The 26,654-nt window shown below is 54.5% G+C and overlaps 2 protein-coding genes across 2 annotated transcripts in view; one reads left to right on the top strand and one right to left on the bottom strand.

Moving 5' to 3' along the window:
- RPTOR (regulatory associated protein of MTOR complex 1) overlaps positions 1-3,134 on the bottom strand; it is a 79,198-nt gene extending 76,064 nt beyond the window's left edge. Inside the window, 1 exon segment of the mRNA XM_061560931.1 lies at positions 1,845-3,134. Coding sequence (XP_061416915.1) covers positions 1,845-2,168 — 324 coding nt within the window. The 5' untranslated portion in view covers positions 2,169-3,134.
- A 3,523-nt stretch (positions 3,135-6,657) lies between these two features.
- Positions 6,658-25,565, top strand: LOC133348013 (neuronal pentraxin-2-like). The gene is made up of 5 exons (XM_061560825.1): positions 6,658-8,357; positions 11,053-11,218; positions 13,617-13,888; positions 18,053-18,232; positions 22,275-25,565. The coding sequence occupies exons 1-5, from the start codon at positions 7,692-7,694 to the stop codon at positions 22,497-22,499; spliced, it is 1,509 nt and encodes a 502-aa protein (XP_061416809.1). The 5' UTR covers positions 6,658-7,691; the 3' UTR covers positions 22,500-25,565.
- Positions 25,566-26,654: the final 1,089 nt, after the last annotated feature.

Genomic DNA, 26,654 nt, shown 5'->3' with positions numbered 1-26,654 from the left:
GTCACATGAGATAAGGTCATATCAAGAGGGGAGGTCATTGTGAGGTCAGCAGAGGTCAGACAAGTTCCTCTTTTTCTCTCTATGAATGTAAGATAAAGATGCCCATTGTATATGTACAGCATCTTGAGATAGTTGCATTTACACACGATAAGGGGGGCCACGGTGGCGAGATGTTAACTACCTCGCCTGGTATACAGGAGGTCGTGAGTTCGATCCTGGCCCTGACGCCTGTTGTATAATTGGAGTTTGCGTATGTCTGTTCCCATGGTCGTGTGTATTTTTCTCCGGGTCCTCCGAATCTCCCCTTCACATTTATAAATGTTTGTTGAGACTATTTGGCCACTGCTATACATTTCCACATGATAAGCCACTTCGTTGAGCTATCATTTGTGGCCAGGTCGCTTCTGAAAAATAACTACATAGCTCAATGGGCCTTACCTGATCAAATGTAAATAATTAATAGTTTTTTTTAGTTTATATAAAACCAACGTATTGTATGTGTACGCAGCTTATACGTGTGTGTATCGCAGTGTATGAATTTGCGAGTGTGCGCGACCCCTCCCCCCCTCGGCCAAACCTTAATGCGCAAGGTCTCCTAATGTGTACTATCTGTGCGTGCAGTATTTGTGTTGCGGAGGTCATTTGCAAATTATACTACCCTCGTCTGATTGAGTTCTCACGTGGTTCAACAAATAAACGTAAAAGTGTGGGAGCGGGGATGTGTCTGTCCCCTCCCTCGCCCTGTCTGTCCTTCACGCGCCGGGTCTCCGATGTGTATAAGTACATATTCTGATTCTGTATTGCACGTGCCTACTGTAAACGTGCATATGTGGGTGTGTGGTGCAGCAGTGGGGGAACGGTGGCGCAATCGGAGTTAAGATTCCCGCCCACGACCAAAAGTAGTGGCGAATATTTGAACCGGTCCTGGGCCTCTCCTAGGTCGACTCAGCGTTATGCACCTGGTACAGTGTGTAAACATCAAAACTGGGCAGAGGCGACCGGGCGTGGTGTTGGCCATCCACCCCCTGACTCTTGTATATTGGGAGGTTGCATGTCTCTCTATCCGTTGTCGTGTGAATTGCCAATACTGAAAATGTACCTGCAAATCACTCAATTAGGATTCTACACAGCAGCAGCGACATCGCGCCCTGCTGTGAAAATCTAGCAGGGCCCTCCTGAAAAAGAGGCTTTCCTGGTTAAAACAAGCGAAACAATCATAACAAAGGGGGGGGGGGGGGGGGGGGTTGGGTGTATTTGTGTATCAGATTCAGAATATAGATTTATTCTGGAGGAATCCGATGAGCTATGAAGCTCTTTTTTAAATCCTTTATATTAAGTTCGCTTGCGTGCTTGCTTACGACCGTGCAAACCTTTCGGTCGTTTTTTAACCCACTTCCCGTGATCCAATCGAGCTGACATTTTGCACACAGACTCGTTGTGCGAGACAATTAATGTTCGTGAAATTTGTTTTCCAAAATGTTACACTGTTTAGGGAAAACAAATTAAATATTTAATTACCAATTGTTTAATACTGCAGACAATCATCTGACCCATAGGTGGCAGCCATCTCAAGCCAGAGGACGAGAGGACTCTAGCCGCCACGCATATAAAGGATTTAGAGTGAAAAACTTTGTTTTTACGGGTTATACTTATCACACATGTCCAGTTGGGTTAGTTCAGAACCTTACAACAATACAAAAAACACACGACACGAGTGCAAGGTATAGGGGGAAAAAGTGCAAAACAAACCAATTGAACAAAAAAATATACAACCGAAACTAAACTTTTGTTTTCATCCTACGCGAGTCGCGCGAATTGTGTTGCGACCTCGCCACCGCTCTCACCCGGTCCTTCATGCGCCAGGTCTGCGTGGCCGCTCGTGATCCCTCGATCTTCTCCGTGTGTCGCTTCTTGGCGAGGGCGAGCGGAATGTGCCAGTCCGGCAGTGCGGCCGCCGCGGCCTCTGGCCCCGGGACCTCAGCGTCCGCTGTCGACGCCGCCCCCGCAGCCACCGCCACGACCGCCGTCTCCTCCTGCTGCTGATCCTGTGGTTGCTGCTGCTGCTGTTGCTGCTGTTGTTGTTGTTGCTGCTGCTGCTGCTGCTGTTCGTCGTCCTCGCTAGGTCCCAAGGAGACCCAGGAACCCCCGGAACGCTCCATCGCGAGCATTGGGGAAGGCGCGATTAATGAAGTTGCGGGTGGTGCAGCCGTGGCACGGAGGTTGGATTCGGGAGAACGCAGATAGAGGTGGACGAAGAGAGGTGATGTGGAAAGGTGACAAGGTGAAGAGGTTTGCTATCCGAGGGAATTCAACGGAATCCTGGAAAGCGTGAGATCCCTCACGAGGGGGTCCTCGCCTGCCCCCCCCCCAAAGCGGTCCTAGGCCCCCGTCCTTGGGCTCGCGGGGTTCTTATCGCGCCCTCAAGTGTCCAGGACCCGGAGGTCCTTAGCAGCCCCCAGTCTCAAGGTCTCGGGGGGGATCCTGATCCCTGGGTCCTTGAAAAGAGCCAATAATTCTCGGTTCCTCAGTTATGCAGGGGAGGGGGTCCTCGGAGTCTCAGCCTCGGGCTCCCTTACTCCTTCCTCGGGGCTCTTTGAGAGGTGGGGTGGTGAGGAGGTCTCGGGGTCTCGCGTGAGAGAGGTGAAGGGTGGTGAGGAGGTCTCGGGGTCTCGCGTGAGAGAGGTGAAGGGTGGTGAGGAGGTCTCGGGGTCTCGCGTGAGAGAGGTGAAGGGTGGTGAGGAGGTCTCGGGGTCTCGCGTGAGAGAGGTGAAGGGTGGTGAGGAGGTCTCGGGGTCTCGCGTGAGAGAGGTGAAGGGTGGTGAGGAGGTCTCGGGGTCTCGCGTGAGAGAGGTGAAGGGTGGTGAGGAGGTCTCGGGGTCTCGCGTTCCGCGTCTCGAGGGGCTCCTCAGGGAAGTCTCCGGGGAGGTTTTCACTCCGCGGTCTCTGTACTCCGAAGGCCTTCGGGGAATCCACGGAGCCGTCGGTGTCCTGGCTTTCTTCAGGGGTCCTGAACTCGGGGGGGAGGGGAGGAGGAGGAGGGGGGGGTAGGAGAGGGGGGTTCCAGTCCCGCAGTTGTGAGGGGTCCCGGGGGGGTCTCGTGGGGGTCTCCTCAGTCTCCTCTCCGCGGGAGAGCCGCGCGGCCTCCACGACTCACGGGGGCCGCCATGATTGCTGTATCCCGGCATGCACCTCGCGCGTGGAGGGAGGGGCGGGGGTGGCTGCGGGGGGGGGGGCGGATCAACGCGGTGTGACGTCGACACGACCGTTACCTCATTAGCATACACTCATACCATTAACATAATTGATTGCTATCTGTTACCGTTGTTAAAATGTACTTAGACTTTTATCTATTCCCATTCAATATTTTACGCCCCTGGATCTTTGCCAATAATTGTTGGCGGAAGGAGGAGGTAGATGCGAGTCGTGTTTTCCGGAGCGAGGCCCTGGGCAACTCCGGATGAAAAATATTTGTCACAAAAGTGAGCGATGATACGACTGAATCTTGACTTACAGCTTTCGTGACGACAGGAATTAATATTCTTGGGTATTTCGGTAAAGTCACGTAGATAGGTTCAAAGAAAATAATCAAAAACACATTCCTCCTGCAGAGGGAGCTGGTAGGAACGTTGGGTTGCTCGGTCAATGGCCTGCAGGGTCAACGGCGGCGTGGTGTATTCCGCAAATATGCCCGACTGTGAGGGCGGGCACAAGCCGGCGTGAGTAGGTGAAACGTTGAGTTTTATAAGGGCACCACGGGGTGACCAGCCCCTCCCCACCCAGCCCCACCCCTCCCACCCCCCACCCAGCCTCTCCCCACCCTCCCCACCCAGCCCCTCCCCACCCTGGCCTCCTCACCCAGCCCCACCTTCCCCACCCAGCCTCTCCCCACCCTCCCCACCCAGGCCCTCCCCACCCTGGCCTCCTCACCCAGCCCCACCCTCCCCACCCAGCCTCTCCCCACCCTCCCCACCCAGCGCCTCCCCACCCTGGCCTCCTCACCCAGCCCCACCTTCCCCACCCAGCCTCTCCCCACCCTCCTCACCCAGCCCCACCTTCCCCACCCAGCCCCACCCCTCCCACCCCCCACCCAGCCCCACCCTCCCTACCCAGCCCCTCCCCACCCTGGCCTCCTCACCCAGCCCCACCCTCCCCACCCAGCCCCTATCTAAGTGATAGGGTCATCAGTACTTTTTTCTTGCTGTAGTTGTCCCACCTGATGACGATTGCTTGTGTTGCGATCGAAACGTCGTGATCTATTAATGTTCTACCTACGTGACTTCACCGAGTATAATAAAGAGTATAAATGATGCTCGTTAACACCGCCTCAGTTCAAATGACGACAGCCGTTAACTTACAATTAGGGGCCGTCCATAAATGACGTCACGCACCTAGTGGGGGGTCAGAAATTTGTGACGATGTGTGACGAGGGGGGGGGGGGTGAGAAATGTGACGTCACATCAAAATGCGCAACTTTAAAGAAATATAGACAACACGTTCTACTTAATTAAATAGACTTTGTAATAAATGTTTTCTCCTACAACATCAGAGTGCAGCGCCACATTAAATACGCACTACAATGACAATAGTTTAAAGCGATTTGAAGCATGTTTTATTTTTTTGGGAGGGGGGGGGCAGAACTTTGTGACGTCATATTTGAGGGGGGGGGGTCTGACTTTTTGTGACGCCGTGTGACGAGTTGGGGGGGGTCAACAAATCTCAAAAATCGCGTGACGTCATTTATGGACGACCCCTTACACCGCGGTAATTAACGCGACATCTTGGTGAACATAATCACGGTGAACAAACTCAGCCTGTCCACCAGCACGGCAGACGCAAACATTGCCGTAATTAACATATCATTAGCATACTTAGCGTGCAATTTGCATGCTGAAATCAGGTGGACGTACATCGTCAGTGTCGCCTCTCGCAGATTATAAAATGAATACGCGTTTGGAATGATCACAGTTTAGATGATCGCTCATGTAATTTGGATGACGTTCAATGCATTTCACCATTCAATATCTTGAAACTGGCAAAAAGGTTTCCGTAGATACACATACTGTACCGTCTACCACGAAGCATTGACATTTTAACGTGATCAAGGTGAACATAATCCATCGTTTGACATCGGTATCATCACCATCGGAAGCATCAGCTGCATAGACATAGGCAGCCGTTTTACACAATTACACTGACGTCACCACTGGCATCGATAATGTGTTTTATTCATTAATGATTCCAACTTATTCATCATTCAAAATGAACACCGAGTAAGGGGGGGGAGAAGACGTGCCCCCCAAATCCCCCTCTTCCCTCCCTCCTTCCCTCCCTATAGGATCCCCCCTCTTCTTTAGTTATCTGACCCCCTCAACCACTCTCCCTCCTCTCTCCCCCTCCCCTTTTCTCCCTCCCTCCCTTCTTCCCTCCCCTCCCTGCCCACTTCTCCACGTCCATCCCTCTCGCCCCCCCTCCCTCCTCTTTCCCCTCCCTTTTACCTTCCCCCCTTTTCTCCCTCCCTTATTCCCTTCCCTGCCCTCCATGCCCACCTCTCTCTACGTCCCTCCCTCTCCCCTCCCTCCCCTCCCTTCCCTTTCACCCCCCCCCCTATTTTCCCTCCCTCCCTGCTCACCTCTGTACGTCCCTCCCTCCCCCTCCCCCTCTGACTCTCCCTCCCCACTTCTCTCCCTCCATCCGCATCCCTTCCCTGCCTTTCTCATTCCCGTCCTGCCCCCCTCCCTCCGCATCCCTCCCTCCCTTACCCACCCTGCTCCACCCCCCCCCCCCTATTTTCTCGCCACTCTTTCCTCTCTTCACCGATTCCCTTTTTGTGCCCCCCCCCCCCCAATTTTTTTTATTACAAATATTACATGGAAAACATAGGGGGAACATAGACATGGAGTAGGGAGAGAGGGGGGTGGGTAGAGAGAGGGGGTAGAGAGAGAGAGGGGAGGGGTAAGAAGGAGGAGCTTCCCGTCGGAGGCAGTTGGACTGCGAGAAGGGCTGCGTGCAGAACGAGTGAGCGAGAGAGTGAGCGAGAGAGTGAGCGAGAGAGTGAGCGAGAGAGTGAGCGAGAGGTGGGGGTTTACATAAAGCAAAGTAAAAAAAATAGGAAATGATGAACGAAGCAAAGTGCCGACTACACCGAGCATCTTCTTGTTTCCACTGATCGTAAAAAAGGAGGAGAGTAGAGCGTGAAATCTTTTGTTAAATCTTTCATTTAAAAAGGGTGGGGGGGGGGGTTACATAAAGCAAGGCATTAGAAAAACTAAATGATGAACGAAGCAAAGTGCCGACTATACCGAGCATCTTCTTTCTTTCTCTGATCGTAAAAAAAAGAGAGAGGGGGGTTAGCGAAGAGGCGGAGTGGAAGGTGGATGGGCAGGGTTGGAGGGGGGAGAGGGAAGGGGAAGGATCGCGGGCAGGGCAGAGGAGGGGGGAGGGGAGGTGAGGGGAGGAGAGGAGAGGGGAGGGGAGGGGAGGAGAGGAGAGGTGAGGGGAGGAGAGGGAGAGGTGAGGGGAGGAGAGGGGGAGGGGAGGAGAGGGGGGGGAGAGGGGAGGAGAGGAGATGGGAGGAGAGAGAGGGGAGGCGAGGGCGCGTCCGATCCCGCCCAAACCCCCCCACACCACTCTCTATTTAAGCGCCTTTGGATTCGCGGCATCTGGCGGAGTGAGCGCGCGGGCGAAATCGCGTCCCCACCTGCACACGGATCCGCTGCTGCACGCCTGCTCACCTGCTCACCTGCTCACCTGCACACCTGCACGCGACTAACACCTCCTGCGTGCATCCTCCCGCTCGCATTCACCGTGCACACCGCCTGGAGCCACGCGCGCCTCGACCAACGCGCACGCGTCCCGTTCATAGATTTCGTCACACCTGTCACGTCACTCATTCTGTCTCCGCGACATATCACCGCAGCGCGCGCGCGCGCGTGTGTGTGTGTGCATCTCTATATCTCGCTCTGTACATCATCTCTCGTATCTCCGCGCTATATTTATATTATCATCTTTATATCGGCTGTCGAACTCGCTCTCCTTCCCCTCGTCTCCTCTCTCACTTTGCGCTGCCCCCTTCCATCTCTCTGTCTCTCTCTCTCTATCTCCATCTTTCATAATTTCCCGTCTCTATCTCATCCTATCGCGTTTGATCCATATCCCATACACGCCGACCCGGCTCATCTACCTGTGTTTCCCCTCACCTCTACCCCATTTTTACCACTCAAATCTCCATCGCGTCTCATCCTCTAACCTTTATTTTCCCATCTCCTATCTCTTTCATCTCCCTCTATCTCTCTTCCTCGGCCATCTCCCTCGGCCATCTCCCTCTGACTCAACATTATTCTATCGCCGTCACTACTAATATCTCTCTCCCTCTAATCCTCATCTGTGCTGTAATCTCTCACGCAGCCTCATCTCCTCTGCCCTCTCCTCCTCTCAAACCCTCCCCTATCCCAGTGTCCTCTCATCTCCATTTCTCTCCACAATCTCCCATCTCTCTCTCTCTCTACCTCAGTCTCCTCCGACTACCTCGGATCTGTCACCTCCACCTGCCCCTCAATTTCCCTGCATCCCATCATCTCCTGTCTTCTCTTTCTCAACATCTCCTAACCTGCTCCTCATCCTCTCTGCTCCATCTCTCCATCTAAATCCATCGTCGAACCTCCTCACCCCCCCCACCCCCCTGCGTCACCCCCATGGGAGGTCATCCCCGTGTCCCGCGCATCGCGGGCGGCCCCTCCCGGGTCCTGCTCTGCCTCGTCTCTCTTGGGGTCGTGGCCACCGTGGTACCGGGGGGAAGCAGCCCAGCGGTGGCTTCCAAGGTCGCGCCGAGGGCAGCTGACCCCGCGCGCGTCCATCCTGAACCTCAGCAGCAACCGCAGCGCTTCGTGTGCACCGCCATGCCCGTGGAGATGGACAACATCCCTTGTGCTGCTCCAACATCCTGGATGGCCTCCAACATTGGTACCTTCTCCCCGCCATCATCGTCATCATCGTCGTCTTCGTCATTGTCGTCATCGTCATCATCAGCCATCGGCTCGCATCTCCGCGAGATCGTGAGGCAGCACAAGGAGACCATCTCTCGCCAGCGGGAAGCCATCAAGGAGCTCACGACCAAGTTGAGTCGCTGCGAGTCCGGAGGCCACAGGGGATCGGCGGGACTGCGCAAGGGCCAGCCGCAGCCGCAGCAGCAGCAGCAGGAGGAGGAGGCGACGGGGTTGGCGGGCAGCAGGCACGCGGAGCTCGAGGGAGCTGCGGGGATGAGGAATACCATGGGAGACCCTCCGCGAGATTCGACCGAGATGTTGGAGGAGCTGGGAAAGACCACACAGGCGCTCAAGGACAGGCTGGAGCACCTGGAGGTAGCTACCTCCCTGTGTGAGACTGCGCACGTGTACGTGTGTGTGAACCTAGTCCGCGGGGAGCGGCAGTGCAGTGGTTCGTGCGCAGCGCTGCGAACCCGGTGGACCGAGTTCGATTCCCGCTCACGGCCAACACCGTCCCACCCATCGTGTGCAGTGCCGGTCCCTCAGACGTGCTACTCGCTAACAGCACTTGCCTCAACAGTCTGTTAAGGCTATTTGGGGGGCCTTTGCCTTTGAATCTAGTCCTGGGCCTCCCTTAGGTTGGCTCAGCCTTTAATGAGCACAGTACCTGGTGCGGTATGTAAGCATCAGCATTAGATAGACAAAGGCGGCCGGGCGTGGTGCTGGCCATCTACCCCTTCGTGTGTCGTGCCGGCCTTTGTAGGTGCTACTCGCTAACAGCACTTGCCCCAACAGTCTGTTTGGGGTATCTTTGTCTCTGTCTGTGGTCGCGGCTACCTACTTTCTACCTGCAGGTGTGGCAGGTAGCCACAGCTGTATACTCTACTGCTCTTTTTCAGAAGCGACCTGGCCACAAATGATAGCTCAACGAAGTGGCTTCTCATCACCACGTGGACATTCAACGCAGCCAGGGCCCAGAGTTCAGATCCTTTGTCGGATAAGCTCATCATCATCATCATCCTTCACAGGTCGCATAAATAGAATAGCACTTGGTGGGAACTCAACAGACAAGTGGCCATCATCATCATCACATGAATACACTGGGGGGGGGCGTCATGAGCGTGTGGAATTTCCACCGCTGGTTCAGTGTCGATATGAGCAACCGTCCCGATGCACATTTGAGCACAGAGAGAAAGCGAGAGACAGAGTTCCACTTTCCGGGCTGTTCCCCACTGATTCACGTATTGGCGGCACACCGTAGGTACACGTGGTTTAAATAAAATACAAACTTTTTGTCGCAATAATTTTTTTTTATTTCCCGCGATTTGCAACTCCGGTCAGAAAACCTTGCGGGGTGGTGGTGGCGCTTCAAAATCGGTTCTCGCGATGTCGAAGCAGCCGAAAGACGCAATGCCCGTTGAATATTTCGCTTTTATAACCGTTTGATGGGGACCGGCGTGTCATGCTGCACCGGTGTACCGCCGGCAACACGTCCGCTGCCTCCACAGTGCAAGAGTGCGTGCAGCAGCAGCCGCAGCAGCAGTAGCAGCAGCATCAGCAGCATCAGCATCAGCAGCCACCGTGTTCGTTGCTGAAGTTCAGCGCTGGACAGCTCCGGCTGCAATGAGGCCCCAGTGCCGTGTACGCGTTCGCGTTGCAGTCGGACGCGCTGCCTTTGCAATCTTTTTTTTTACGATCAGTGGAAACAAGAAGATGCTCGGTGTAGTCGGCACTTTGCTTCGTTCATCATTTCGTTAAAAAAATGTAATTAAAACTTTGCTTTATGTAAAACCCCCACCTCTCGCTCACTCTTTCGCTCACTCTCTCGCTCACTCTCTCGGTCACTCTCTCGCTCACTCTTTTTTTTTACGATCAGTGGAAACAAGAAGATGCTCGGTGTATTCGGCACTTTGCTTCGTTCATCATTTCTTAATTTATTTTTTTAACTTTGCTTTATGTAAAACCCCCACCTCTCGCTCACTCTCTCGCTCACTCTTTCGCTCACTCTTTCGCTCACTCTCTCGCTCTCTCTCGTTCTGCACGCATCCGACGGTCACGGTAGAGCGGTGGGTTCTCAAACCTGGGGGTGCACGCAGCCCCTGGGAGTGCGAAATGCCCTTTCTGGGGGGTGGCATGAGATATGGTCAGATGTTGTTGTGAGAAGGTAAATAATCAAAACACAAATTAAGCACGGTGCACGAACGTACAACGTACTTTGTTTCATCAAACCCGACGTGTATGTATTAGCATTGTACGTCTAACATTATACGCTTGAGCACCAAAGGGGTGCAAGGCTGCAGTAAAGGTGAAGAACCGCTGCGTTAGAGGAAGTGGTTGATCACTCGCTAAATCGCTGTGTAGCCAGCGATTCAGTTCTCATGGGATGTGTAATTATTTACCGGGATTCTAGAACCTCCTCCAAACGCAACCCCGCACGTCTTCTCCCCGGGGAAGTATTTTCCTGAGCTCAGCCCCGGGCAGCTCCGTCTGCAGTGAACCCCTGCGAGGCCACTTCCGTAGCCTCGTGTGCTTGCTCATCTTGGCTTCACATTGTGTTCACATTGTGTTCACATTGCGCTCACCCCCTTACTCTCTCTCTCTCTCTGCCCCCTCCTGTTTCTCTCTGCCCTCCACCTTCCCCTTTTACTCTCTATCACCTCCCCCCCCTGTTATCCTCTGCCCCCCCTCCCCATTTCTCTCTGCCCCTCCCCCCTTCCTCTCTGCCCCCCTTCCTCTCTGCCCCCCCCCCGCCCCGTTCCTCTCGACCCCATTCCTCTATACTGCCCCCCCCCTTCCTCTCTGCCCCCCCCGCCCCGTTCCTCTCGACCCCATTCCTCTATACTGCCCCCTTCCTCTCTACCCCCCCCCCCCCATTCCTCTCTGCCCCCCCTTCCTCTCTGCCCCCCCCCCTTCCTCTTTGCCTCCCCGCCCCGTTCCTCTCTACCCCCCCTTCCCCTACCCTGCACCCCCCACCGTTCCTTTCTGCCCCCTCTCCCTCCGACCCGTTCCTCTCTACCCCCCATCCCCCTACCCCGCACCCCCCCGTTCCTCTCTGCCCCCCCCCACCCAGACGCACGCGGCACCGGGCCGCACCGATTGGGCGACGGCCGCGCGCGACGCCGTGCGCGAGCTGCTGGAGTCGCGCGCGCTCGAGCTCACGGGGAACCGCACTGCGCATGCGCGGATCGACAAAGCCCTCGGAGAGCTGAGACACCGGATTGCAGGCATCGAGAAGGGTGGGGGAGGGGCCGCGGGGGAGGGGCAGGGGGGAGGGTGGGGGGGCAGTGAGAAGGGGGTGGAGGGGTAGGGGGAGGGGAGGGGGTTGGGGGTGGAGGGAGGCGTGGATTGATGGGTGAGTGGAGGGGGGCAGGTGACGGGGGAAGGGGCCATCCATTGAGTCCGTACGCACGGAGGGGGTAGGGGGGGTTAACCCAAATGCGTTCGCTTGCGTATGGGGGGGGGGGGTCTACTGACAATGTACGCATAGGAAACGGGGGGGGGGGGATGAAGCCTCGATAATAATGTGTCTACATTGGCCTTTAAATGAGTTAGATACGCCGGCGGTGGACTATCTGTTTGCTTAAACACGTTAATATGATTCATCCTTGATCGTTTCTGCGTGGATTAAATTTCGGCCGTTCTATAGGATTCGGGGGGAGGGGGGGGGGGTGTAAAAAGTCCGCGTGCGTACAGGGAGGGGGGGAGGGGTCAAGTTTTGACACATTTTTTGCGCACCTACTAAATGTATGGAGGGGTGAGAAGGGAGGAGTGGAGATGGGGAGGGGTTCTGGGTGGAGGGGACGTGAAGTGTGAATGGGGGGGGGGAGTGAAGGGGGCAGGAATAGAGTGGGGGGGAGAGGAGTAGGAGGGATGGACATAACGGGGGGGGGGGGGGTTAGGTGGTGGAGAGGGGTTGAGGGGTGAGTAGAGAGGGAGAGGAGGAGGGAGGAGGGGAGGAGGGAGGAGGATGGAGGAGGGAGGAGGGAGGGGAGGAGGAGGGAGGAGGGGTGGAGGGAGGAGGGGAGGGACTCATTGAAGAGCGAGCATCGCAGACGGGTGATGGGAAAGATGAGAGATGGAACGGGGCGAGCGAGCGAGGGATCGAGCAAGCGAATCACGCCGTCAGTGCGGAGTGCACTTCGTCAACTCAGCCTGCCCGCCCTCCCCCAGGGTTCGCAGCAGGAGCTCCCCTCTCCGCTCTTTCTCGTGCTGCAGTTGTGCAACGGCGCGCCACGAGTTTTTATCTCGTGGTGGCAGGGGCTGCTGGGAATACAACGGTGGCTATGCGATGTTAACCTACCTCGCCTGGTCTACAGGAGGCAGTGGGTTTAATCCCGACCCTGACGATGCCAGCTGTATATTTTGAGTTTGCGTGTCTGTCTCTCTCTCCCCGTGGCTATGCGATGTTAACCACCTCGCCTGGTATACAGGAGGCAGTGGGTTCAATCCCGACCCTGACGCCTGCTCCATATTTGCAACGTGCATATTCTCTCCCCCGTCGGTCGCGGTGGATTTTTCTCTGGGTCCTCCGGGTTTTTCCCCTCCAACATTTAGAATCACGCGTTTAGACTACTGTATTTGGCCCCCCGCTATGAGTGTCCACGTGATGGTAAGCCAACTTCGTTGAGCTATCACTCGTGATAACCAGGTCGCTTCTGAATAAGTATAACCCGTAAAAACAACGTTTTTCACTATAAATCCTTTATATGCGTGGCGGCGAGAGTCCTCTCGTCCTCTGGCTTGAGATGGCTGCCACCTATGGGTCAGATGATTGTGTGCCAGCATTAACCAATTGGTAAATAAATATTTTAAAAAAACGACCGAAAGATTTGCACGGTCCTAAGCAAGCAAGCAAGCGAACTTAATATAAAGGATTTAAAAAAGAGCTGGATATCTCAGTGGGCCTTACCTGGTAAAACATTTTAAAATAACAATACAAATAACCTGTGACCCTGCCCCATTGACCCTGCCGCGGTGATTCTATCTACCCCAGTGAATCCGACCGACCGAGTCAACACTGAACGCTTTGGGAGAACGTTGTGAGAGCACGATGACCTGCAACCGCTTGCCAATGTTGATCCGCGACATTGCGTGTTTACTTCGGCAGCGACCGTGCCCACAGTTAACCCCACCCAGTGACCCTGACCACGACCCCCATAAAGATAAAGACCCCCCCCCCACCCCCGTATAGCCTTAACACACTGTTGGGGCAAGTGCTGTCAGCGAGCACCTATGAAGGCCGGCACGGCACACGAGGGACTGGGTGACCACCATCACGCCCGGCCGGCCTTTGTCTCCCGAGCGGCGATGTTTAACACACAGCGCCAGGTACTCAATTTGATGCTGAGTCGACCTAGAGGAGGCCCAGACAATCGTCACTTGGTCGCTGGTGGCCGTGAGCGGGGAATCCAACTCGGGGCCGCCGGGTTTATATGGCGCAGCGCGCTGACCGCCACCACCACCATCACCACCACCACCCCACCACCACCATCACCACCACCCCCACCATCACCACCATCATCACCACCACCATCACCACCATCACCACCACCCCCACCACCCCCACCACCATCATCATCACCACCATCACCATCACCACCATCACCACCACCGCTCCCAAACCCCGCCGTGCAGGTGTCGACGTTGACGCGGCTGCGCCACCAGCGCCACCAGCGCCACCGCCGGACGCCTTCAAGGTGTCGTTCCCGCTGCGCACCGACTACATGGTGGCTCGGGCCGCCGCCTCGCTGCCCGAGATGCACGCGTTCAGCGCCAGCCTCTGGCTGCGCTCCTCGGCGTCGGGCGGCGTGGGCACGCCGCTGTCGTACGCCGTGCCGCGCCAGTCCAACGAGATCGTGCTCATGGAGTGGGGCCACAACCCCGTGGAGCTGCTCGTCAACGACAAGGTGACAGAGAGAGTGCGAGTGCGAGAGAGAGAGAGCGCGAGAGAGAGAGTGCGAGAGAGTGAGAGAGTGCGAGAGAGAGAGTGCGAGAGAGAGAGAGAGTGCGAGAGAGAGAGAGAGACTTGACTTTGAAAACCCTTATTACTCCAGCGCAAATTGCGCTGGAAAGTTTCCGTGCAATCAAAACAATGTACATGCCTTTCTGGTGACATCATACACATCACTTATTGTCACGCAACACATCGCCACCGCATCGCAGTCAATGTCCGGTGTGCGCGTCGTTCAGGTTCCGGCGCAGATTTCACTGCAAAAATTCCAGGTGCATTGGGTGTGATCATCTCACGGCAACACCGAGCACCGCCCAGCCATCGCGCACCACATCGCCACCGCCTCACAGTCAGTGTCCGGTGTGCGAGATGTCCAGGCATTCACGGTCCCTTGCCTAAATCACCGACCCTCCCTCCCCCACATCTTCACCCTCCATCTCAACCGACGACAGCGATGATGGTGGTGGCGTCTTCAAGGCCCCCAAGGCCTCGGGCGGGAAGGGGGTGGTGGGTGGGGGTGAGGGCTGTTTCTGGACTTTGCTCATCAGCGCTTTCACCCGGAACATCTCCTGGCGGCTGTATCCATACCTGCTCGGGTCTTGGACGACGCGCCGAGCCACGCTCATAAAGTTTCCCCTATTGGGCAAGCTGTTCCGCACTCGAATATTACGTCTCCCCTTGGACCATCTAAGAAAACCGAGAAGGTATTCGGGAGAGCACCCCCAGTTCTTCATGGGAGGCCAGGTCTCCGGCCTTTCCGCCTGCGGATCGCTATCGACCCCCCATATCTTGGCTCCCACCTCCTCCTTCTTCTTGTAGTCGTCAAGCATTCCTAAGTCGTCTGTCAACGTCATCGCGCGATCGGCCTCCATCTCGCTGTAGTCGTACCTGTGTGGATTGAAGAAACCCCTCATGGCCGCCCTCGCAAAGGCGCGCCTATCGGGGAAGGCTTTGTATAGCTCTCTCAACATGCTCCCTGTTTTTCCCTTTTGCATCATCCTTATCCAAGCAAGGACGGTTTTCGGCGTGCACTCTCCCGGCTTAGGCTGATTCCTCCAACCTCCAAGCTTCTGGGGGTACTTCGCCCTGTCCAAATCATCCTCCAAGTCATCGCCATAAGCTTTCCCGTCGGCGCCAACCCACCCTCCGGTATCTGCCGACGTTCCGGGAATGGGGACCTCACCAGGCTCCGTCCCGAGTGCAGGCAACCTCCTCCAGCCCTTCGGTCTCTTGAACCGTTCCGTGGCGGGGGGGGGGTGCCTTTAAAGGGTACAAAATCGCGCGACACCCAGCTTGCATCTGCAACGACCAACGCTCCTGCTCCAGACGTCGTCTGCGAGGCTGGAGTCGAGATCGGCCGTTGCGCCCCCTTGGTCGTCACCACCAGGCGCGCGATGCTGCCGCTGCTGCTGCTGCTGTCGGCCTCCATCGTTCCTCCTTCACCATCCACTGAGCAGCCGATCCGCTCGGTGGCACTTTCCTCATCAGTTGCCTCGGGCTCCGCACTCCCTTCCCCGTCATCCATCAGGGTAGATGAGGGGGGGGGGGGGCCTCCGAGCTGTAGCACCGCACAGCACAGAGCCTGCACTGGCGGTGGTCGGCGACCCTTCTCTCCTGTCGCCGCGGTGAGCGAGGTCCGCCTCGGCGATCGTGTTCCCGGCTCGATCACGTTCGCCGGGTGCGCGTCGTCAGAGGTTTCCCCGACCCCCTCCCCCGGCTTCACCGAGGGTAGCCCCTTCCTCTTCGGATTTCTTCGACCTCTTCCCGCCACCACTCGGGGCGGATGAAGGGGCACTCCTTGGAGCGAGGGTACCGCTTGGCACGCCGACGGCGTCGGCGGCAGCCTCCGTCTCCCCTCTTTGCCGTGCTGGAACGGGCGAGGCCGGAATCGGTCGGGGCGCTCCTCCCGTCGTCACTGACATGTGCGCCTCGCTGGCAATCACCATGGCCTCCCCTCCGTTATCCGCCGAGCAGCTGGTCCGTTCGGCGGCACTTTCCTCCCCGATCACGTCGGGCTCCACGCTCCCCTCTCGGTCCCCCGTCGGGCCGTGCGAAGGGTGGCTTCCCGGAGCTGCGCCGTCGCTCGGCACCACGCTGGCGCTGGCGGCAGCTGCTGCTGGCTTCTCTCCTTCCATCGCCGGGGTGGGTGGGGCCGGGCTCGGCAACCGCGTCCTCGGCTCGATCGCCTCCGCCGAGTCCGCGTTGTCAGTGGCCTCCGCAGCTTCCCTCCCCGTGCACTCCACACCGCCGGCCGGCCGCTCGATGTCGTCGGCTGTGGCTGGCCTCTTGAGCTGCTCCGTCAGCCCGTTTCCGCGCCTCCTCCTCTTCCTCCTGGCGCTCTTAATGACGGCAGCCCCATTGCTGTCGGCTCCCTCGTGAGGATCCGACTCCCCGTGCATCGGCACGGACTCGGCACCACTACTCTGCAGCTGTTGTTCCCGCTGCAGTGGCGGCACCTGTGGTGGCTGCTGCTGCTCACGCTGCTGCTGCTGGCCCTGCAGCTGCTGCTGCTGCTGGCCCTGCTGCTGCTGCTGTTGCTCCTGCTGCGGTGACGCCTGCAACAGGTGCTCACGCTGCTGTTGCTGCTCACGCTGCTGTTGCTGCTCACGCTGCTGTTGCTGCTCACGCTGCGGCTGCTGCTGCTGCTGTTTTTGTTGCAGCACCAGCGTTGTCTCCGTCGTTGCAGTTCCACTCGGCTTTGTTCCGGTGGAGCAGTTTTTTTTTCAGACGCGTAGCAGCGTGGCTCGGCCGTGGCCAGGTATATCGTGTGGACGCGGCCGCCAGCAGTGCGTTTGATGGCCACATCCAGCTCGGTACTCCCACTTTTAAGCACGAGGAACGCCTGCCGTTGGCCTGACAAAACGTGCCTCAGCTCCCTCCGTTGTGTTTTTATATGCAGCAGGACGATGGGCGATACCACGACGCCGTAGCGTTGCAGTTCCACCCTTAGCTCTGCGTTCGTCAAGTATGGTGGCGCGCCGGAGATGGTCACCCGAACAGCCGGTGTGGAGAGCGGGCTGCATTGCACGAGCAGCCATACCTCCCCCCCCGACGCTGAGCCCCCTCTCGACGACGCGCGCCGCCGCCTCCACCGTGGCCACGTAAACCACGTAGCCACGATTCTCCCTCTCGATTACTCGGATGGCCGCCGGCCCGGTGTGCGCCGCCACCGCCTCAGCAACGCCGTCAAGCGACGTCCCCAGCGCAGGGAAGCAGTGAAACCCGTGCCGATCCGTGAGGGCCTCCATGCTGCCGGGCTGAGCCATGGTGTTTGCATGGCAGCAGCGCAGTGGCAGCGGAAAATAATCGTAGAAAAAAAAAGTGATAAAAAAGTAATAACCCCCACACAAAACAAACACACAATAACACACAACCACGCAAACTACCAGCCAGACAGACGAACAAACAAAAACAACAAACACACAAACAGACAAACACACCAGCCACACCACATCGACCACACCACACCAACCAGCCGACAGAACAAACAAAAGAAAAGGACGATCAAACAAAGACGACAGACAAACGAACAACCGCACAGACAAACACACAGACAAACAACAGCAGTATTAAAACTGCTATTATCACAAGCCAATACACGCGAAAGAAAAATCGCAGGTACACCTCTCTCTAGGCCAGGCTCAGGCTCTCACCTGAGCCCAGAGAGTGCGAGAGAGAGAGAGAGCGGCGCGCGGTGGCCAGAATGGTTGCGCGTGTTGAACGACTTTCGCCACCCGGACGTGGCCAACCGCGCTCATCGGAGTTGCGGGCGGGGGGGGGCAACAAAAACTCACGCACGAAAAGGAGCTGCAAAGGGATGAGATTTCAGTCGAGGTGGCCGGAATTTTGGGGGTGGATGGATAAAACGGCAGACAAAGGACGCAAAATAAAGACCCCCCCCCCCCGTGTAGCCTTTAAAGTCTTTCGGGGCAAGTGATGTGAGTGAGTAGCACTTATGAAGACCATGTCACCTGTGCTGATCCATGCCACCTGTGCTCCCATTCACCCCACCCCTCCCCACCCCCTGCCCCTTCCCCACCCCTGCCCCTTCCCCTGTATATGGCCACCTACGTAACCTCTGCCCCCCCTTCGCCCCCCCCATCCCCCCACCCAACAAAAGATGGCTCAGCTACCGCTGTCGCTGAACGACGGCCGGTGGCACCACGTGGTGGTGACCTGGACGTCGCGGGACGGGGTGTGGGAGGCCTTCCAGGACGGCGCCCTGCGTGGCACGGGCGACGCCCTCGCGCCGTGGCACCCCATCACGCCCGGCGGGGTGCTCGTGCTGGGACAGGAACAGGTCAGGGGCGGTCACCGGATCACCAGGTCACCGGGTCACCGGGTCACCAAGTCACCAGGTCACCAGATCACCGGGTCACCAGGTCACCAGGTCACGAGGTCACCGGGTGACCAGGTCAACGTCATCACGGTCATCGTTTTCTCTCCTTCGTCTCGTATTGCATTCGAAAGGAAGCCGGCAGGGCCAGTGCCAGATTAAGCTAGTGCGTGGCCTGTTGTATATGTTATGAAGGGGCCTTAAATAAATAAATACGTAAATATGAAAACGCACATTTTATATGTGCATTGTGAAGCTATTGTATGTTTTCATTTGCTATGAAGCCAAATAATACGACAAATCGCTAACCTTAAACACTCAGTTGTTCGTAAAAGTTGAAGGCGGTATAGTACTGTGGTAATAGAGCAAGTGCAGAATCACTGGACCGGAATTGATAGCTTGAAAGCATTTAGCGCGGGGCCCTTGAAAGTGCGGGGCCCGTAGCCACTACATATGTAGCTACTGCATATGTAGCTACTGCATATGTAGCTACTACATATGTAGCTACTACATATGTAGCTACTACATATGTCGATACTTTTGCTACCAGGATAATCCAGCTACTGGGTAGGGTATTACAGCTGGCTGTGTCTGCGTGTTTCGAGTCGGGGGTCATCCATCCGGTGGTAGCCAGGAGTAGCTTGGGGCCCCACGTGAAGGGCCGCACTGAAGGCCACCGAGGGGCCGTCAGTGGCCCGCGGGCCTTGCAATGAAGAACACTGTGCGAGAGTATTTATAGTATGCGAACAGACGCACACACAGAACAACTCGTCTATCGTGGCGCCGGATATAGTCCGTGTGGTCCTGTGTCAGGACAAGGCCAGGTGGCTCATCAGTAGAGCTAGCGGCTCGCGATCGGGAGGTTGACAGTTAGACTGAGCTCATCACCCCTCCAGGGTCGATAAAATAATTTACAGTCGTCCCTTAATTTACGATCGTTCGGGGTGACGAAATTTTGCGTTAACGCAATTTCACAAATTTCAGACGCTTTTCCATTAACGGAATCGAATTTCCACGCGAGCGAAATTTCACTCTGGCCACGCGCTACACCGCAGGGCTCGGCAATCAAAATAACAAGAAGGGCCTTTGTTTTTCCGAATTTGATAATAAACGCAATATTGCAAGAGCCGCAATGCCGCGTGGTGAATGCGAGACGGTGGGTCCTTAATAAATGACGTCACGAAGCGGTTCCTTAAAGAGCCGCATGCGGCTCCGGAACCGCAGGTTGCCCACCCTTGCTCATGGTAAACTGGACTCCCATGGTAAACTGGACTCCCATGGTAAACTGGACTCCCATGGTAAACTGGACTTCCGTGGTAAACTGGACTCCCATGGTAAACTGGACTTCCGTGGTGAATTGGACTTCCGTGGTAAACTGGACTCCAATGGTGAAATGGACTTCCGTGGTAAACTGTACTCCCATGGCGAACTGGAATTCCATGATAAACTGGACTACCATGCTAAACTGGACTCCCATGGTGGACTGGACTCCCATGGTGAACTGGACTCCCATGGTGAACTGGACTCCCATGGTGGACTGGACTCCCATGGTGAACTGGACTCCCATGGTGAACTGGACTCCCATGCTGAACTGGACTTCCGTGGTCAGGGGTCTGCAACCCAACCAACAAGAAGAAGAAGAGACTTGTATTTTGTAGAGCCGCACTGCGGCCCTTAGAGAGCCACGTGGAGCTCCAGAGAGGCAGGTTGCCCTGCACCAGAGGTCGCAAACTGGGGTTTGATTTCTTACTCGTACCCGGCCGCACCAAGGTCGCAAACGGGTACCCTACCCGTACCTTACCCGATATCCGGCTACCCGTACCCGGCTGGGTATCGGGTAGGGTACGGGTATCAGGTACCCGATTGCGACCTCTGGGTTGAAGCCATGTTGCAGGCGGGGGTGGGTTGATTCTAGGAACTTGAATTGTGAGAAGAGACAAGACGTTGGGAAATGAGTGACAAACGGTGACTCACCAGTGACTCACGACCTACCCGTACCCGGCCACACCAGGGTCGCAAGCGGGTACCCGTACCCGGCCGGGTACGCGTAGCCGGGTATCGGGTAGGGTACGGGTATCGGGTACCCGATTGCGACCTCTGGCCTGCACCCTGCTGCTGTGCAACAGTAAACGCCTTCACCGTTCAAGCCATGCCAACTTGCACCTCTTTTTTGGCGAGTTCCCTGAAAAGGTGAATTATTTTGGCTTTTAATTAATGATTCAATCGCTTTAATGTTCATGTTAAATCTTGACTTAAAGTTTTCGTGCCTGCAGGAATTCATATTCTTTGGGTCTTTCGGTAAAGTGGCGTAAAACAAATTTTTTTTGTTACAAAGATTAATGTTCTTTATTATTATTATTGTACAGTGAACAATTATATAGGTGTATATTTTTAGGATATTAATACTGTAGAGTTGACATGACTGTCCGAAACACACCCCTCATTTTCATTATTAAATTAATGGAAAAATCCGTTCCTATGTACGACATTTCGTTTAACGCGTTTTTTTTTAAAGAACACATCCATTTCGTAAATCGAGGCATTCCAGTACCACTCTGTGTGGAAGTCCGACAACTCCGTTTACCATATGGATAGACTCACTTCCCCTGTCATAGGAACGAGGAATCTCCACCCACTGGCTCTGCAAACAGGCTTATGCACTCTTCCAACTCTGTACACGGTTTGGAGGGAGAGTGGGAAAAAATACGAGTTTTTAACTTCCTCTTCAACTGCGATTGATTTTCCGAGCGAATGAGATGATCAAGGAACGGGGGGGTGAGGGGGGGGCGTTAAGGGTCACGGGTTCAGGGCCAAGGTTCAGGTTGGGGTTGGTAGTCGGTGGGGAGTGGGAATGACGGTGGCATCAGCAATGAGGCGAGGAATGACGGTGGCATCAGCAATGAGGCGAGGACCTTTGAGTTGCTATCCTCTCAGCGGTCGGAACTCTCTTTCAAGTCCCATCAAGAATGCAGCTGACGTAAAATAACATTTTAAATCGAATAAAAATTTTTTTTAAGCGGGATTGATTGGGCAATGTGCTTTGAGTGTGTTTTTGCTCCGACTATAAAGCACCCCCGAGATGTGTGTTCTGCATGGATAAAATGTAATTGCTTTGTATTCATATCTGTTCAGCTTCAGTTTTCAGTTACATTTATTAGGTGTAGCCCTGTGAGCCTATTCGGCTCTTGAATCGGGTGCAACCGCAACAAACAAAAACATGAACAAGAAACATCTTAAAGTGACTAAGTGCAAACTAAAATCCAGGAAAAAACAGCAAAGTCTTCCAGAAAAAGCACCGTATATCAATGTTGTGTGCAAAAATCCCAGTGGGATGCAAGTCAAACAATAACAACCATAAGACAATTTAGATTAATGTTATCAGTCTAACTCTGTACTACAACAAACAAATATGGCTAAACCAAAACGTTTTCGAAATCACCAAAATATAGCTATACAAGCAATGTAACATTTATCATAGGAAATGTGATTGAAATTTTACAATAAACGATATACATAATATGTACTACCAAACTTTGCAGCCATAGCTGGCTGCATGAGTCACTCCATAACAGCAGGAGTATCAGTAGGAGTATCAACATTTTTCAACGCACCTTTATTCAAGCAGTGGCTTACAACCGCATCGGAGACATTGGACTAATAAAGTATAGTCTGAATATGCTCTAATGCTAACTCCTGGGATTTACAACAAATTACACTACTTTTATCTGACCAACAATATATTATCCCAACCCTGGGATTCTTAATTGCAGCCACAGGAAAGTCGGAAAGACGGCGACAGACTTGTTCTTTACCTGAGGACGGCTGCTTGCGTTGTGGCCGAAACGTCGTGAGAATTATTTTATTGTTTTATTTTTATTACTTTATTATTTCCCTTCTACGTGACTTTACCGAAAGAACCAAGAAGATGAATCCCTGCAGTCACGAAAGCTTTAAATCGAATTTCTGATTCTGTTTCCTTACCCCCCGCTGCCCGCATCCGCCACAGGACAAGATGGGTGGTCGTTTCGACGCAATGCAGGCCTTTGTCGGCGAGTTGGCCGACCTACAGATGTGGAACCGCGTCCTCTCGGCCTCCGAGGTGGCCTCCCTGGCCGGCTGCTCCAGCGGCCTACGCGGCAACGTCCTGGCCTGGAGCCACGAGTCCATCGAGGTCCAGGGCGGCGCCACCAAGTGGCCGCTCGAGACGTGTGGCGAGAGGATCAACTCGTGATGGCGGTGGCCCGTCGTCGAGGTCGTCGTCATCGTCATCGTCGTCGTCGAGATGGTTGTCATCGTCGAGATGGTCGTCATCATTGTCGTCGTCGAGATCGTCGTCATCGTCGTCGTCATCAACGTCGTCGTGATGGTCGTCATCATCATCATCATCGTCGTCATCGTCGTCATCATCAACGTCGTTGAGATGGTCGTCATCATTATCATCGTCGTCATCGTCGTCATCATCAACGTCGTTGAGATGGTCGTCGTCGTCGAGATGGTCGTCATCATTGTCGTCGTCGAGGTCGTCGTCATCGTCGTCGTCATCGTCGTCGTCGTCGTCGAGATGGTCGTCGTCGTCGAGATGGTCGTCATCGTCGAGATGGTCTTCATCGTCGTCGAGGTCGTCGTCGAGGTCGTTGTCGTCGTCGTCTAGATGGTCGTCATCGTCGAGATGGTCGTCATCATTGTCGTCGTCGAGATCGTCGTCATCAACGTCGTCGTGATGGTCGTCATTATTATCATCGTCGTCATCATCAACGTCGTTGAGATGGTCGTCATCATCATCGTCGTCGAGATGGTCGTCATCATCATCATCATCGTCGTCATCGTCGTCATCATCAACGTCGTTGAGATGGTCGTCATCATTATCATCGTCGTCATCGTCGTCATCATCAACGTCGTTGAGATGGTCGTCGTCGTCGAGATGGTCGTCATCATTGTCGTCGTCGAGGTCGTCGTCATCGTCGTCGTCATCGTCGTCGTCGTCGTCGAGATGGTCGTCGTCGTCGAGATGGTCGTCATCGTCGAGATGGTCTTCATCGTCGTCGAGGTCGTCGTCGAGGTCGTTGTCGTCGTCGTCTAGATGGTCGTCATCGTCGAGATGGTCGTCATCATTGTCGTCGTCGAGATCGTCGTCATCAACGTCGTCGTGATGGTCGTCATTATTATCATCGTCGTCATCATCAACGTCGTTGAGATGGTCGTCATCATCATCGTCGTCGAGATGGTCGTCATCATCATCATCATCGTCGAGATGGTCATCATCATTGTCGTCGTCGAGATCGTCGTCATCATTGTCGAGATCGTCGGGTCATGGACAGTGTCATTATTGTCGTGGGAATCCTCAAGGTCACCATAATCGCCGTCATTGACTGTTTTATTAACAGACGTTTATCTGTTACACGTACGGAGATAAGTTTCGAATGTAATTCATCTCGCATTGATTTTTGCTGCCATTCGAATCGACTAAACACGCCCCAGCCACGTGTACTTTGTAACCATGGATACGCCACGCACTGCCAATCAATGCCGCTGTGCGTGTACATTTAATGAAAGCCGGCCTCTGTACGAAGCAACAAACTCGTAACGTCAATCCAATTCGCAAATTTCCCCCCACATGTCATTGTAAACGTAGCCAGTTAATCCTTAACGAGGTCATCATCTTCATCATGGTCGCAGTCTCTCAACCACCGCCATCATCGTCATGAAGGTAAGCATGTCTTGCCGAGGTCAAGTCGTGGATGCACCTAAACTTTCTTAAATTAAACTGTGACACGACGGGGATTGTGTTGGGCTCTCCGCGTGTGAAGTATTGAGTAGCCCACGTATGTAATATGATCAAAATCGCGTTTTTTCGTCCACGTAACATATCTCCATCTCATCCGAAGACCTACATTGTCCCTTCCTGATGCGGAGGGATGGTGCATGCCTTTATTTCATCTCGGTTGGATTACCGTAATGCCTTGTTTGCTGGCGTTTCTAAAAGTGTTTTTAAATAGATTACAATACATTCAAAACTCAGCTGCCAGGGATTTAACCAGATTCATATCGTATGACCGTATTACTCAGATTCTCTCGTTCCTGCACAGTGCAGAAATCGCCTTCAATATTGTGCTTCTCGCGTTTAAGGCCTTGCATGGGCCGGCTCCCAAATATCTCGCCGGTCTGCTCGAGTTTTATACAGCACTGCGAAAACTTACATCAGCTGATTCTGGTCGAGTCGTCATTCCAAAGACGATGTTCTCTGGGAGACACGGAGTTTCTTGCAGCCAGGGCGCCGAGATTGTGGAATCCCCTTCCTCGATCCATTCGGTATTCCGAGCCTGTGACACTTTTTAAATCAGCATCTTAAAACTCACCTGTTTCTACCGCAGCCTTTCCCCGAAACTGAAGACTAACAAAACAATGTTGTTGTTGTCTGTTTGGATTGCGCTGCAATATATTATCATTCGCTTTTATCATAGTTATTTATTTTATTGAAATTTCCAGGGCAGTCCTCGATACTGTTATCAGCTTCCTATTTCGCTTCAATTACATCTCCACTTGTGAGTGTAGTTTTATTTTCATGGACAGCGCCTTGAGACACTGCGATATGAAAGGGGCTTTATAAAATAGAGGTTATTAGTATCACCACGTTAGGCAGTATTATCATAGTCTATATCGCCATCACCACCACCAACCAGCATCTGTTAACCCACCTCCCAACATCTTCTCTAATGACACCCCCAACCCATTACTTCTCTCTCCCATCTCTTCCGCATTTGAAAGCAGCACGGGGTGGGGGGAGGGGGGGTGTTGTCCGTTTCTATTCCAAAAAAGCGATGAAAACTCGTAAATCGTCCCCATCGCCGGCGACGCACGGACCGGGGCCCCAAGTGAAAGCAACCGGCCTCCCCGCTCACGCGCAACGGCGTCGTTGGAAGCCCTGGGTCGCGTGTGACAATTCCACATTCATATATACGCCGGCGTTCAGATTACTATCCATGGGACAAGTACTGTGGACTTACCCCTCTCCCCAAAAACAAATCGGTTGGTACTTATGGTTTGTCGACCACCCCCTCCCCCACCCCCCGGCAGAATAATGTTGATTTCGCCGATGATCGTTATAACGATGATGACGACGATGATGATGCCAGTGATGTGAGCCCACGATGCACGTGACCTACTTAAAGGAGTGACTGTGGGGGCATTGCCCGACACGTGGCGATTGTCGTCGTTATGTAAGTGTCCTGTTTATTGTTGTTATTGTTTCGCACGAGCTTGTGCTGGAGGTTTAAATAAAGCGACCTGTGTCTTGACCCCCCGCAAGCTCTGACTGGATCGGTTGTCACCTGTGCGGGGGGTTATTTACAAGGCGAGATAAACTATTGGGACGATGGGTGTCTCCGTCACGAGACACTGGTTCCACCTTGAAACGATTCAAAATGTGGAGGGAGAAAAAAAACAAGAGGACACGGAGAAAAAAATCCACGCGACCACGGGGAGGACATTGGAAACTCGAAATGTACAGCAGGCGTCGGGGTCGAGATACAACCCGCAACCTCCTGTATACCAGGCGGAGGTGGTGAGCATCTCAATACCGTGGCGCCCAACCTGATCCCACCTGTTGTCCCAAGCAAGCCGACGTCCTGCCGACGTTCTGCCAACGTCCCACCAGCGGTGCCAACGTCCCACCAGCGGTGCCAACGTCACCCAACATTGCAGCAACGCTTGGTGAGCGGTGGCGCGGTGATTGCAGCATTGCGCTCCGAACCCGACGACGTCGGTTCGATTTCCAGCGGCGGCGGCGGACGACAATGACGAACGCTATCTGAACCATTGCAGGCCCCCCCGTTTCCGCCAAACGACACGCGCTGACCAGCGTGGTGAAGTATGGTTGAGCAACGCCCTAGAAGTGACACGACGCGGTGAGGTCCTCGTTCCAGCGGTGGATCACAGCGATGGCTCCACCGTACAATGGGTGTCCACCAACCAAAGGCCACGCGGATGAAATGTTGACATCTTTTAGTCCGTTGTCATTAAATCAAAAACCCGTTGTTGTTTTTAACTATTTCAAGTCAGGAATAATTATTAATATGCCACCCTGTGTCAGCCCACTGCTGACAGAAGCCCCCCCCCCCCCACGCCGTACCAGTAATGGGTGCTTTGTTTGACCATACTTCACCACGCCGGTGAGCGCACTTTACGAAAGTCCAGCGGAGCAAGAAATTGCATCGCCTTGGGCATCGTTCGCGGTTTGTTGTTGTTGTTTTGTTTGGAACACGGGGGGTGCCGTTACGCAAAAAGCGCCACGTCCGTGCGCAGAGCGTTGAAAGGTGCGCGCGTACTGCAGTCTGTAATCTGCTTACATTTAATCAGCCTTGGCTCCCGTTTCGCCGCGCGCTGACTG

This window comes from Lethenteron reissneri, chromosome 26 (genome assembly GCF_015708825.2).
Source record: "Lethenteron reissneri isolate LAM-NWPU_2019-01 chromosome 26, ASM1570882v1, whole genome shotgun sequence".
In the NCBI taxonomy this organism is placed as follows: Eukaryota; Metazoa; Chordata; class Hyperoartia; order Petromyzontiformes; family Petromyzontidae; genus Lethenteron; species Lethenteron reissneri.
The sequence above is the reverse complement of the archived record's forward strand: the minus strand, read 5'-3'. Positions and strand labels throughout refer to the sequence as shown.